This window comes from Gopherus evgoodei, chromosome 1 (genome assembly GCF_007399415.2).
Source record: "Gopherus evgoodei ecotype Sinaloan lineage chromosome 1, rGopEvg1_v1.p, whole genome shotgun sequence".
Lineage (NCBI taxonomy): Eukaryota > Metazoa > Chordata > Testudines > Testudinidae > Gopherus > Gopherus evgoodei.
Genome location: NC_044322.1, coordinates 352,215,849 through 352,230,297, shown reverse-complemented (window position 1 = coordinate 352,230,297; position 14,449 = coordinate 352,215,849). Strand labels below are relative to the sequence as shown.

General features: G+C 44.1%; 1 protein-coding gene across 6 annotated transcripts in view; it reads right to left on the bottom strand.

Moving 5' to 3' along the window:
- FRMD4A (FERM domain containing 4A) overlaps positions 1-14,449 on the bottom strand; it is a 410,751-nt gene that overhangs the window by 184,686 nt on the left and 211,616 nt on the right. For all 6 annotated transcript variants that reach the window (XM_030565719.1, XM_030565643.1, XM_030565594.1 and 3 more), the window contains exon 2: positions 9,148-9,213. In XM_030565719.1, the coding sequence (XP_030421579.1) occupies positions 9,148-9,213 (66 nt within the window). The remainder of the gene's footprint in view (positions 1-9,147; positions 9,214-14,449) is intronic.

The following is a 14,449-nucleotide window of genomic DNA, read 5'->3' as shown; positions in this document are numbered from 1 at the left end:
CACATTCTGCCCTGAGTAAGGCAGGTGTCATCCTCAGGGACTTAGTGGGTTTGTGCAGTCCAAACTGGTACCAGTCTGGTTAAAGCCTTTGCCAGTTTCCCCCCACAGACCCAGATAAAACTGTTGCCTGTTGAGACATTAACATAGTGCTACAGTCCATCATGAGCTCACACTGGCAAATCCCATTTAATTGGAACTCCATGGCCAGGAGGCAATGCTGAAAGGATTACAGGCAACACAAACATCCTTTGGGAGAAGTTTCATTTGCTGGATGTTTTTTTTCTCTCTCTTATCACTGTGAGTGAAGTTAATGCTCACAGAAGATGCCAGATCCACAGCCCTGGAGATTTAAGCCCTTTGTTTATCCACAGAGCACAGCTGGCTGAGTCTAGTTCTGGAGGAACTGTCTGGAGAAATGAAAAGTTAGCTCAGTTTCGCCCTCTCTACCGTGGGCCCTGCTCTGCTAGAACTACTGACTGTCGAGGTAGCTTGGTGATGTGGACATTCATCCCATGGAAATAAGCTCTATCCACCTCTCACATCAGAGGGCTCCAACACCCATCCATTGGCTCACAACTTAGAAAATAGCTGTTGTTTATCTAGCATCAAAAAGTGCTAGACACTTTATAGACAAGCCCACCAGCCCAGAGGATTCCAAATCTAAAGTCAGTGCACAGATGGGCAGGATAGTGTGCAAGAGCAAATGGGTTGAGCGGGAAAGTTTTGCACACACATTGTTTACTTTGACAGTGCGTGTCCGTGTGTGTCTGTGTTGTTAACACTTCGGTGGAGGGAGGTTAGAAATGAAATGCACCATATATCTCATTATCAAATCTATGAGCCTCCCAGTCCCTGCGTTTGCATCTGCTGTAAACATTGGCTGAGCTCTGCATCTGGAGATTTGGAAACTATTCTTCCAAAGAGACAGAATTAGCTGCTTAACACTTCAAGATGACAATTCTTTGAGCTGAAGTCAGATAACTGGAACAGACATCCATGGCAGAAGTGAAGACAACAACAGTCAGTACTTGTGATTCAACTCTCACACAAAAAGCTGTATTTATGAACCCAACATGAAAAGAAGCAAAATGCCAATTACGTAAAACCTTAAATAAAGGGAAGCCAATAAAATTTGTGAGGCAAATCTTTCATGTGCAATGGGCAAACGGTACACAGCAGCATGGAAATCGTAAATAAGTAATGCAAAACAAGGCCGAGAATGGGGAATGATTTGTATAAACCCATTACCCACAAGTAAGAAAGAAGATTCACTCACTGGAAAGGATTAACTGGATAAAGCCAAACATTTCCCTAAAAAACTTGTATTATAAACCACACACACATCAAACAGAAATGGAGCAGTAAGTGAATTCAAATGTAAGGAAGATCCAAGGAGCCAGGCTCTGCTGCTTCTCAGAAAGAAAACGTGGTCAAAAAAATCTTTTGTAAACTCACTGCATGCAACAGAACATCAACAGGTGTTTATCAAATGAAACACATACCAAATGCAACTCCTTTCCATAATCCCAAATCCAGCAGGCTTTGGATTTCAGAGTCCCAGGAAGAGATTTTCATGCGATGATACTCTGCCTGGTTTATGATTAGAGCTTCTCATTTTTGCTACTTATCTGTCAAAACACTTTTTTTTGGTTTCTTTATCCCCAAAGCCCATTTGTCTGCTTTTTCTTTGTGCTGCTGCAAATAAAGCTCTGTGGCCACTAAAGTTGGGAGAAAACTGCAAAAACAACACAAAAGTACCTCAGGGTCACTGGTTTGAATAAAAACAACACATTGGATATGGTGGTATTTGCAACCGTACTTTGCTTAAGAGCCTTTTTCACACAACGCACAGTCCACCTCTGGAACTCATTGCCAGGGGATGTTGTGAAGGCCAAAAATATAACTGTGTTCAAAAAAGAATTGGATAAGTTCATGGAGGATAGCTCCATCAATGGCTGCTAGCCAAAATGGTCAGGGACACAAACCCATGCATTGGGTGTCCTTAACTCTCTGACTGCTAGAACCTGGAACTGGACGACAGAGGATCGATCACTGGATAAATTGTCCTGTTCTGTTAACTCCCTCTGAAGCATCTGGTACCGATCACTGTCGAAAGTGGGCTAGACGGTTCCACTGGTCTGACCCAGTTTGGCTATTCCTATCTTCTTATGTTCTAAACCTCTTGTATTCACTTTCTGCCAACACTGCCACGATTCAATTTTAGTTCACAGGAATGTTTGCAGAATATATTGTGAACATTCTCTTCGGGGAAGGCACCATCTTTCTGGTCTGGGTAACACAAATAATAATCATCTGTATCTGCAAGCATTCTCACATTGGAAATGATCGTGGGGCCATCTTGAGAATTATTTGAGGCTTTGGCAGTCCAATCAGGGTTTTGAAACATCACCACGTGACTTTGGTGAGCTATCACGCATAGCCAAGGACAATTACTCAAAGCAATAGTTGTGGCAAATTTCGCCCCTCCCTACTTGGGCTGAGGTATAGGCCCATAAACCATGCGTTGACAGACTTTGGACAACTAATTCGTAAGACGCCAAGTCGGATCACAGCTAATTCACAGACATAAAAAGAGGATACATTTGCCCAATAAATTCTTTTAAACAAATAATTCACCATGCTCTAAAGGCCACCACTGCTTTCAGGCAACCACATGGGCATGGCTTCAGGAACAGACCTCACTTTGGCTCCCAAATGGCACCCAGCTATCCAGTTTCCCAAGTTTGGCTGTAGGCACTTGGACAGCCCTGACATCTATTGAATCCAGCTGGGAAGTAGTACACATCCTCCTAGTCATATCTACCCCATTTCCCTCCCCAGATACATACAGTCTCCCTCCCTTCAAGCTGCAAGTTCCCAAAAGCCTTCTATAATAAGGGCAAGTGACACAGCTGTGCTGTGAAGAGACTGTTCTTTATTTCCTAGCTCCAGCTATATGACAAAAAGACTAATACCTCCATTGACGTGGCAGAAGTCTCTTTCTCCACTGATTCCAGTGACCACTGTTAGACCATCACACAACAGTGACTGCTTGTCTTATGTAGCAACAATAGTTGCTAGGCAGAGGCAAAGCTTCCATCAGAGCTGGTGTTGCTGTGGAAGGCTTAAATTTCCATACAGGATTCACCATGGTTTGGGCCCCACCAAATTCACGATCCATTTTGGTCAATTTCACAGTCATAGAATTTTAAAAATAATAAATTTCATGATTTCAGCTATTTAAATCTGAATTTCCTGGTGCTGTAATTGTAGGGGTCCTGATCTAAAATGGAGTTGTCTGTGTGTGAGAGGGGGTCGCAAGGTTATTGTAAGGGGGGTTGCAGTACTGCTACCCTTACTTCTGCGCTGCTGCTGGTGGTGGCGATGCCTTCAGAGCCAGGAGCTGGAGAGCAGTGGCTGCTGGCTGGGATCCCAGCTCTGAAGGCAGAGTTGCCGCCAGCAGCAGCACAGAAATAAAAATGGCATTGTATGGTATTGCCATCCTTACTTCTGCACTGCTGCTGGCGGGGGCGCTGCCTTCAGAACTGGGCGCCTGGCAAATAGCCACCACTCTCCAGCTGCTCAGCTCCAAAGGCAGCACACAAGTAAGAGTGGCAATATCACGAGCCCCCTAAAATAACCTTGTGAGCCCCCTGCAACTCCCTTTTGGGTAAGGACCCCCAATTTGAGAAACGCTGTTCTCCCCGTGAAGTCTGTATAGTATAGGGTAAAAGCACACAAAAGGCCACATTTCACGGGGGGAGACCAGATTTCACGGTTTTTCATGGCCGTGAATTTGGTAGGGCCCTAACCGTGGTTAAAGGCAACAGTACTGCCATTCAGGCTGCTAGGTACCAGAGCTGGGGTGGGGTGGATGAGTCTTTTTCATCAGATGCAAACATATAGCAGTTAATCCTCAATTTACACTCTGGCATAGGGTTACCCAGAAGTAAATCTTGCTTCTAAGTGGCATCCAGAAATCTTAGATATGATGCAGAGAGCACTGTATTTAAATATTGTATTGGACACAGCTTTCAGCTATGGAATAATAAAAACACTTAGAATTTACATGGTCTTTTTTATCTAAGGATCTCGGAGCAATTGCCAGACGACAAGGGCCAGACTGTGATTCCCTTACTTACACAGAGTACTTTAGTAATCTCACTGGAAACAACGGGACTTCGGAAGGAGTCAGGTGCTACTCAGTCAGAATAAGGGTCTCACAATCTAGCCCCAAATAATCAAGCCTCAAGACCCCTGTGAGACAGGTGGTATTACCCCCATTTTATAGATAGACAAATGTAAAGGGAAGTCTTGTCCAAGTCTACAAAGAAAGTCAGTGGCAGAGGTAATAATTAATCCCTGCTTCCCAGCTCCTTGCTCTAACTAAAAGCAACCTGTTCTCTACATCCCTTTATAAATATGATGAGCTAAAGAATCAGTAAAATGCTAGAGAATTGGAAGTAAAGTGGAAGACTCTTTGAGATCTTCAGATGAAAGGGGCTATATAAGCCCCAAAGTGTTATTCACAGAGCTGGGTCAGGGCTGCCCAGAGGGGGGGAGGCAAGTGGGGCAATTTGCCCCAGGCCCTGGGCCCCTCAGGGGCCTCCACAAGAGCTTTTTGGGGCCCCTGGAGCAGGGTCCTGCACTCGCTCCAGGGGCCCCAGAAAACTCTTGCGGGGCCCGGGCCCCCGGAGCTTCTTCCGCTCCTGGTCTTCGCCGGCCTGGGGTCTTCGGCAGCACGGGGCCCCCGCTTTAGCGGTAATTCGGCGGCAGGGGCTCCTTCCATTCTAGGACCCGCCGAACGAAGTGCCCTGAAGACCCACTGCGGGGGCCTCCTGCTACCGAATTACCGCCAAAGACCCGGCTACACTTTGGCGGCGGGTCCCGGAACGGAAGGACCCCCCGCCGCCGAACTACGACCAAAGACCCGGCTGCACTTTGGCGGTGGGTCCCGCTTTGGTGGTAATTCGGCGGTGGGGGGGCCCCCACCGCAGGTCTTCAAGGCACTTCGGTGGCAGGGCCCGGAACAGAGGGACCCCCTGCTGCCGAATTACCGCTGAAGTGGGGGGCCCCCCCTGCCGAAGACCCCAGGCTCCCGAAATCCTGTGGGCAGCCCTGAGCTGGGTGAACTACTTGCAAAGATCAGTTATAAAGAAAATGTAATCCCTTTGTTCAGTCATTAACTTTCCATGATAAGACTTCTCACTTTACAAGATGGCACGTTATTTGAAAATATCTAACGGATGGTTTTGCATGGCCCAAGCCCAGCCAATGGGTCACCAGCAACCTATTTACTATGATTTACAGTGTTATTTACATCAGGTTATGATAATTGGTCATTGCCATTCGAACCCTGTGAGCAATCACTTCAGGCATATGGTGGTGGTTCTGCTTTTAGATTCAATGACTCCACAATTCAACAAACGTTTTAAGATGGCCTCCTGAACAGTCACATATGCACCGATGGTTATGACAGTTTCTCCTTCCGTAAACTTTCTTGTAAACAAAATGTTGCTGGTAAGTAAGCAAATAAAAAGAGTCGCCAGTACTGCCACAGGAAAACCATCAGTGTTCTTCCCTGGTACACTCTGTGTACTTCCTGCAATATGCCTCTAGCTGTAATTATTAAAATTGTGAACAGTGCCTCGTTAGAGCAGCTTGCAATATTCATATAGGTTTGTTAATCTAGAGACTCTGGGTAACATTTCCAGAGGCTCCTGAGGGTAGGTCTACACAGCTTGCTCAGGTTGAAAGACTTGGGTTTGTGGGGCTTGTGCTAGTGCTCTAAAACTAACTGTGTAGATAGCACTTCAGAGGTGTGGATTGGGCTAGAGCTCGGGTTCTGAAGCCCGTCCCTCTCCCTAGGCTTCAGAGCCTGAGTTCAAGCCTGAATCGCAAAGTCAAAGTGCTCTCTACAGAGCTCTTCTTAGAGCACTAGCACAAACCCCTAACCCACACCTGTCAGCCCTGGCTGGCAGCTTGCTGTTATGGGCCGCCGCAGGCTGTATAAATGTATCCTCAAGTGACTTAGGAACCCAAGTCCCATTTTCACAAGTGACTTAGGTGCTTAGGAGCCCAACTCTCATTGAAAGACACCTACATCCCTTTTTAAAATGGGACTTAGGTGCGTTTGAAAATTTTACCCTTTATTTTTTGTTGCCTACGATTTTTGAACAATCTTCCAGAGTCACCTACAAATCAGTGCTGAAATGCATTTCCTGTGATTCAAACTCCTTCCAAAAGACCCCATTCATCTTCTCCCTGTTTGCTATAGCAAAGCAAACACTCATCCTGCCCACCCCAAGCTTATCAGCTGCCGGACATTAATTTGAGTGCTATGGGAAGTTTCATTTCCTGTTTCTAGTGCTGCTTGTAAGGAGGCTAGTAGCATTTGTAAGAGGAAAGTCATTTTTCTAATTCTTATTATTAACCCTTTGGAGATCTCTGAGAGCCAGGGCAGAATTTCCAGAGGGATCAGCAGCTGCAATCAGGTTCTGATTTTCAAGAAAGCTCAGATACCGATTTAGGCACCTAATAAGTAGCCAGATTTTTCACAAGAACTTAGCACCCAGCAGCTTGCATTGGGAACATTTTTATCAGACTTTTCCAGTTTTGGGATTAAAAAACAGAAAACATTTATAAAAAACAACAACAAAATGGTTTTGAAAAAAACTAACTTCTTTTTTGGTTTCTGATTTTTCAATGGGAAACTAACATTTTCATGGGAAATTTTGATGAAAGCAAGAATGTTTTAAAATTTCCTGTGGAAAATAATTGGCGTTTTCCTACCAGCTTGATTCTTTTGAAAGATCTACTCCTAATTGTGGGTGCTGAACACTTTTGAAACGCTGGTTCAGTTTCTGTCTTTCTGTAGCTATATAGTGGTATAGCTTCCTGTCCAAGAAATGGGCATATTATTGGAAATACGTTACCTTTTATGTTACCTTCTAGTCAATGAATGAATTCTACAAACTGAGCTAGCAGATCTATGGACATTAGGGAAATCCTAGCAGGGTCTGCACTTCATACACCTGTATGCCTGGATATTAAGAGTGTGCAGATGAAGAATATCTTGTCAAGTGTCGATTTGTTATGTGTGCTACTGTACCTTAAAGAGATGCTGCGTTTAGGTACTGATCCTGCCCAGTGTAGATGGGGAGCGTTACACATGTAAATGAAAGGTAAAAAAAGTGCTAAACAGGAAAGGAAGAGCAGGGGAACCCAGCTCTGTAGTAATGAGAGCTGTGTTGAATGGCTACCGAATTATTCCTGCTGAGCAGCAGGTTCATGGCTAAGCAAGGGGCATGTATCTCAGCCATTCATTATCATGAGGAGGATCAAAGGTAAGCACAGATTTCCTCAGACATTTCTGTCACTCTCAGCCCACCCCCGGCCAATTTCATTACTCTGGGCAAGAGGACAGGTGTATGAGGAGGTGGGGCTGGAAGCTTATTCCAATTCAGTGTGGAGGCCATGTGCCCACATGTCGCCTCCTCCACTCACACGACCGCTATAGGCCAATCACCTCACCCAGCCTCCCGTGACCTGCTCAAAGACTTGCGGGACCAGGACCTTAGTCAGTAGACAGTGAGCAGAAGGACCCAGAGGGTTTCTGACAGGCGCAGGAGTCATTGCAGCAGGTGGGTGCACACATGCTCTGTTAGTAACATCACATCACTTCATTAGCATTAGGATCTAGACCCTGTAGGCTGCTGGCCTGTCCCCTCAGCCCAGCAAGGAGTGACACCATGCCCAGGGTCTGGGTCAGGCCCCTTTCCCAGGATTTCAGCTGTACTTCTTCCACATCAAACTAGCACAGCACATCAATCATCCCTTCCCCGAGCCCAGGGTCTTCTACAGGGGCGTCCATCTGTCTATTCCACTTCACAGGCCATTTGTCTGAGAGTCATGCCATGCTCCAGGGCCTCCTGCAGGAGCTAGCCTGCTTCAGTAGCAGTCTCCCCTTGATCCGAAGGGCCAGCCACCCTGTGACAGGTCAAACCTGGGACCTTACTGTGACGATCAGGAAATGCTCCCTTTCCTATGACAGGTGGCATGAACTGTCAGCTCCTGCTTTTCTAGAAGGAGCTCAATCCTGACTGGTGATGTACCTTCAGAATTCCCAAGCATACAGAGTGAAGCATCTGTACTAAGAACCTATCTCCCGTGGGCCCTCACAGGTCTTATGCAATTAAGGCAGGCTAGCCCAGAGATTTCCAACCTACTGCTGAGTGATCTCTCATCAAACTGCAGGGTTTAGTTTGGGAGTCAGATTATGGGGGGTAGGGGTGATGTTTTTGTATGGTGCTGTGTACAATAATGCTCTGATCCTGACTGGGACCTCAGGGTGGTTACTCTACAATAGTACAGAAGAATCAGAAAAAGTAGCCAAAGATTTAAAACAGATATCTGGGAGATGTAAGTTCAAACCCCAGCAATCAGAAGAATGCAATAGCTCTAGTTGGACTGCACACATGTTTAAAGCATATTCATGAATCCCAATAGGTATATTCTGAAATATCTCCAAAGATAAATCACCTCTTACATTTCCATATATTGCCTTTTATCCTGAAGCATGTACTATAAACCTAAACTGACATGCAGACTACGTATGTGCGGGTCACTTCACCCACGACTGAAGCACTGCCATCTCCGAGAGCAGTTTAACATCACCCAGCGATGATTTAGGAAGTGAAGAACAGTATGCGTAAAATTGACACTGCAGAGGGAATTTTAGGTAGGGAGAATGTTGTTCCTGGAGCTGAAATTTAGCCAGGACTTGATGGTTAATGCCTCAGAAGGTGTCATGGGATTATTAAGGACCACAAGCGGCCCTGACTTTGGTTTTCCATCCCACCCAAAAGACAATGGCTTCAGCACCATTTTGGAGCACTGGTCATGCTCTGACACATAGTGAAGAGTGCCAGCTAATGAATCACTGCTAGCACTTCCTGCAGCTCCCTGGATGTCTCCCATTCTCTAAAGTCCAGGCCCAGGTTGATGCTGCTTAGCTTGCAAGATTCAAGAGGATCCCAGCACAAAGTAGCCGAATAGCAGGGAGCTTGCTGCAAGCCCAATTTACTTCATATAGCCCAGAATTCAGAGCTGTGGCAAATGCTGCCATCAGTGGAGACAATTTATTACCTGCACGAGAAGTTCCAGCTTCCTGTCATCGAGGAGGTGCACTTGACATCGGCGGCCCTCTGTCATCTGCAAGAGAGAAGCAAAGGTGTGGAGTGAACAAGAGAGGCCGCTAGTCCCGCACAGACTATGGGAGACAGCCCAGACGTTTCATACGTCTGCCCCCATCTTTGGTGCTTTGCTTGGCCACCAAGCAGTGCCAGAGGAAACTTCTGTACAAGTTACAAGGAAGTGGTCGGTGCATCAAAGCAAAGATTCAACCATAGCTGAAATAGTTTAAAGGCTGGCAGATCAAGTTCTTTCATGGTATAACCCTACTGAATTCACTGGCATTACACGAGGGATAAATTTGGCCTGGATCTTTCCCACCTGCGCTCAGCTACACTAGAAAGTTGTACCAGTTTACCTACACTGGTATAATTAAAATAGTACTACACCCCCAATGTGGGGACAGCGATATTGATATAAAGGTGCTTTATACAAGTACAACTATTCACAGACATAATGATACCACTAAAATTTAACTGTAGACTGGGCCTCTTCCAAATTCATGTAGACTGTGGCTGCATTGAAATACACGAGAATACTTCCATGGTGTCAGGGAAGCTTCTCCATGGCCAGTCAGGAATTTTACAGAGTGCCCCTATGGACAAGCCACTATGGCCAAAAGTGTGAGATCTCTATGCACTGTTAGGCATTCAGAATCCAATTCAGCAAAGCACTGAAATACATGCGTAACTTTAGACATGTGAATAGATCTATTGGCCGTTGGTGGCACTTGTGCCAAAGTCATGTAGGCGCTTTTGAAACTTCCAGTCCTCTATCATACAGACACTCTCAGGGACTAAGGCAGTGGCTTGGCTGCTCCCTTTAAAGTCAATGCAAGTCATGCAGGGAAAGCCTCATAGCAGCACTTTCCAAGTTGACTTGTTAAGGGTAACGCAGAATTAAGAATATTCTTATCTTAAGGCCAAGGTAGATTTCTGTATATTGAGAGGATTCTATATACAATTCAATAATATTTCATGCCCTGACAAGCTCTGTAGGTGTTGCTGAAACAGAATCCTCAAGTGAGCCCAGAGTGAGCTACAATCTCCGCAGGATGCAATCTTCACAATGCGTCTGAGGTCTTATACCTGTAAAGCAGACACTTCCTCCAGGAGTAGCTCAGCTCTACGAGTGGGAGATAGCAGAGCTTACTTGAAGATCAGAGGTCTGAACCACAGGAACCAGGATACTTGAGCCCGATAGGTTAACCAAGGACAGCTTTGCCTTTAGACCCGTGCTGTCAGGATTCCATGGGCTTAAAACCACACCCTACTCCAATTTCACAGAGCACTCTGCAACATTCAGCTCCTAAAGGTTAGCTTTATAATCGGCAATATTAGCCAAAGGCACCTTTTCTTTTCAGTTACCACCAACCCATAAGATTTACCACCACAGGCATGTACAAACATCACTGAAAATCCTCCAGGCTTTGTCTGTGTTGCTAGTTATACCAGAATGTCTTTTGAATACCAACAATGCTAACTAATTCCTGTTTCTTAGGCACAATTGGAGCTCTGGCATTCAACAAAGAAAATCCTTTGTAACACAAGATTTCTCATAAATGTCAATTGGTTACCGCCATGGCTACAAACTGTCTTGCTACAAGATATTTCTCTGGTAAGTAATGGCATGCAAAATATTGCTCTACATTGGTTATGTTGCCTGATGAGTGAGATGTGCTCTACAAACCCTGTTTGTATTTAAATGGTTTTTAACTCAGCTGTAAAGATGTGCTCCAGGCTTGCCATTTAAGGCCTCAGACAAGAAGGAAATGTGTGTGTCCAATAGCACTTCTTCCCCATAGGTCTCAGAGTGCCTTATGTAGTATTCCTGAGCAAGCAGGGATTCTCAGGTTTTAGCAAAAGGCTTTCATTTAACTGTTTCATCAGCAACATAATGGAGAAGATTGGATTCAATGTCTTACTTGGAGAACTCCAAAATAGTCTGTCTCCATGTCTCTCTCTAGCCTATTTCCTGTCCGATACCTGCACGGTCCACAAGATGGGGCTATGCCACATCTAAAAAAGGTGGAGAAGCACGTATATCCCAGTTTTACCTGTTCAATTAATTGAGGCAGAAAACAGGTAAGGGACTTGCTCAGGGCCACACCTTGAAGCAGTGGCAGAGACGGAAACACAATCCGATTCCCCTGATTCTCCGAGCTGTCTATAATCTACTAGATCACAGCAGCACTTTTTAAAATGAGAGGGGTTTTTGTTTTTTAAATGTGCAGATGTTTTTGGTTTTGCACTATCATAGCTCAAAAAAGGCTGTTTTCAACTGGAACTTTATAGCTTCCTGCTCCTTAATTTTGTAACCTCATAGTTGGTTTTGTTTTAGGTTTAGGTTTTCCCTAACGCAAACAGATGGTCTCCTGGAATTCAAAAATAAGTTAAAGATATTGTGCATGACACAGAATCTCAATTAGGTGCAAAGTGTTGTGCATATTTTGATCACTTGCAGAGATGGGAAAAATGTAGGAAAAGTTAATGTATCTTTGGGTTTTGCAATATTGCTTATCACCAGAGCATCTGAGTAGCTTTCATGTTAGACTGGCAATTGCAAACTACCTAGCAGACTCCAAGGGATATGTAATAGTTTATATATAGTATGATCACATAGTATATATATCAGGGTGGACTGATTTTAAATGAAGGCAATACAAATCACAACTTTAATTATGATTTAAAATTACCCCATGAAAAGCCACTATTTAACTAATTAATTTTAATCAAGTTTTCCTTTTGCACTTCAGTTCTTTTCTAAAGAAAGGTGCATTCTCATTGGTTGATATAATCATTAAAACTTGTTAATTTACAACAAAATAGAGCATTTACACTAGATTTGGCACACCATTTTGCTACCTAAGAAGTATACTATCACTATATTCATTTATATAAGCAAATATGTAGCTTAATATTCTCAGATGCTTATTAAGTGTCCATTTTTAGTATGTTAGAAAATGATGAATGATATATTGCTTATTTACTAGATCAGTGGTCCCCAACGCTGTGCCCGGCGGGTTCCATGGAGCCCAACGGGGCAGCTATCTGCGCCTGCGTACTGGCCGGCAGACAAGCATCCGCCGAAATGCCGCCAAAAAGCAGCAATGTCCAGAGCTGCTGATTTTCGGCGGCATTTTGGCAGCGACGCCTTCTGATGTTGCCGCTTCTCAGCGGCATTTTGGCAGATGCTGGTCCACCAGCCACAGTCCTTGGTGGCTCGTCGTCCAGCACCCGCCAGACAAAAAAGATTGTGGACCACTGTACTAGATAATCAACTTTCTGCTCCTGCTTTGTGTCAAGCTACTGCATTAGGGTGGTACCTGGAATTTAATTGAACACACAAAACAACATATGAAATGTATTTTTATTAAAGAAAACAACTTGAAGTGTTTTGGATATATAAACTTTTCTTATGAAAACATGTTTCACATTACAACGAAATGATTTATTAAAAAGAGGGATTAACTGTAGTCAATGAATTACACCGATTATTTCAGGTCAGCCTGGGAAAATTTTCAAATATGCCTAAGTGAAAGTGGCTGGAGCTTAACTTCCTATTTGCCTAAGTCTCTTGAAAATGAGACAGACAGTCTCCGAAGTTACTTAGGCTGACCTCCTGCGCAGTATTTATAAAGCTTGACCTCAAAAGTTAGCTGATTTCTCCCTTGATTCTTTCTTTATATAGAAAATCAGGTTTTAACTCAAAGTCTTTGACAGAGGCTCCTGAATTCAGCATCTTTATTTTTTATTGGAATATTTTAAAGGGATTGTAATAAATTTAGGCCTTCAAGCATTTTGTATTAAATTCAGATTTTAAATATAAACCTGTTTAAAATTAAAAGAAAAAATATAATTTAAATAAAACAAAAAAATCTGATTTTGATTTTGTCAAAAAATTCTCAATTTTTATCCATCCTGACCTGCATGTGAAGAGCTCATGCACAAATTTTATAATGTCAGTAGATTCCTACGCTTCATATCGCCTCTGAGATTGGAATCACAATGTAATGAACTGGCTAATGGGCATGGGTACTGCTGCCCTCTACTGGGCAGAACCAGAACTTTTCAGTTGACTGCCATAGACCTTTTATTGTGACCGCAAATGGAGCTCATAAGGAAAGGAGGATTTGGAGCAGGAGGAGCTGAGTTCTAGTCCTGCTGTTATCTTGAAATTCAGTGTGGCTGAGATGTGCAGCACTGTGAAGTTGCTACATGCCCAGGGATTTCTTACAGACTTTTCCCTAAAGATCAGGATCCCACGCTAAGTGTATTATGTGGTTTTTCTTTCCTCTGAAACAACAGGTACTGACCAGTGAAAAAGGCAGGACTTCCAGACTAGTTATGAGCTAAGACATTATGGCAATGCCCATATTCCTGCTTGTTTCCAATTCCACGAGGGCACCTGCTCACACTGAAAGCTATTTTCCAGCAACAAAGTAAAAGAAGCTCTATTAGTGTGTTGGAGTGAGAAGCAGGAGCATTTCATAGCACCGCAAGAGAGAACTGATCCAGCACATTCTGGCTGCACTGAGGCTACTGCGTCTGCCTCTCGCAAAGTTGCAATGCCACAGTGTCTTCTCCATTGGGCCGGTGCCTCCATGGTCTCTCAGGAGATGAACCAAGGAGCAGCTTTGGATTGTCACATAACAAGAGAAGAGAAATCAATGGCAATGCTCAACAGATGGAACCAGGGAGCAGGAGGTCACTAAGCTTTAACAATTGCTCAACAGCAGAGGTGTTTGATGGGAGATCCTGCAAAGAGTGGCACAAGGTCTTTAAACTCCATCAATAAGATCTTGCTACTACGAGAGGGGCACAGGGAGCTCAAAGCAGAAAGGGAGAGTGGGGATTTACATTCTCTTAGCTACTAAAAGCATTTGGAGTATTCCAAGGGGGAAGGGGAAGAAGATTAAGAAAGGGAGGATTATGGGTAGAAGACAAGTATGCTTGATGGTGAAGGAAAACATGTCTGAGCATAAGAAATTGTTCATGAACAGGGATCCTAGAAATCCATTTGCCACGGAAAAACATCGAATTTGCATTTTTAGAGAATCTTTAGTTTTTACATTTTGTGAAAGAATAAAAACATATATAGTAGAACCCCATTTATCCGAGCTTCTGTTATCCAGCTCTCTGGATTAACCAAACTGGGGCTGACAGCCCGAGCCCTGGGCAGCAGGGCTTGGGGCTTCAGCTGAATTGCAATTCTATTAATTTTATTTTATTATAATGATCGATGGCACTGATAGGCT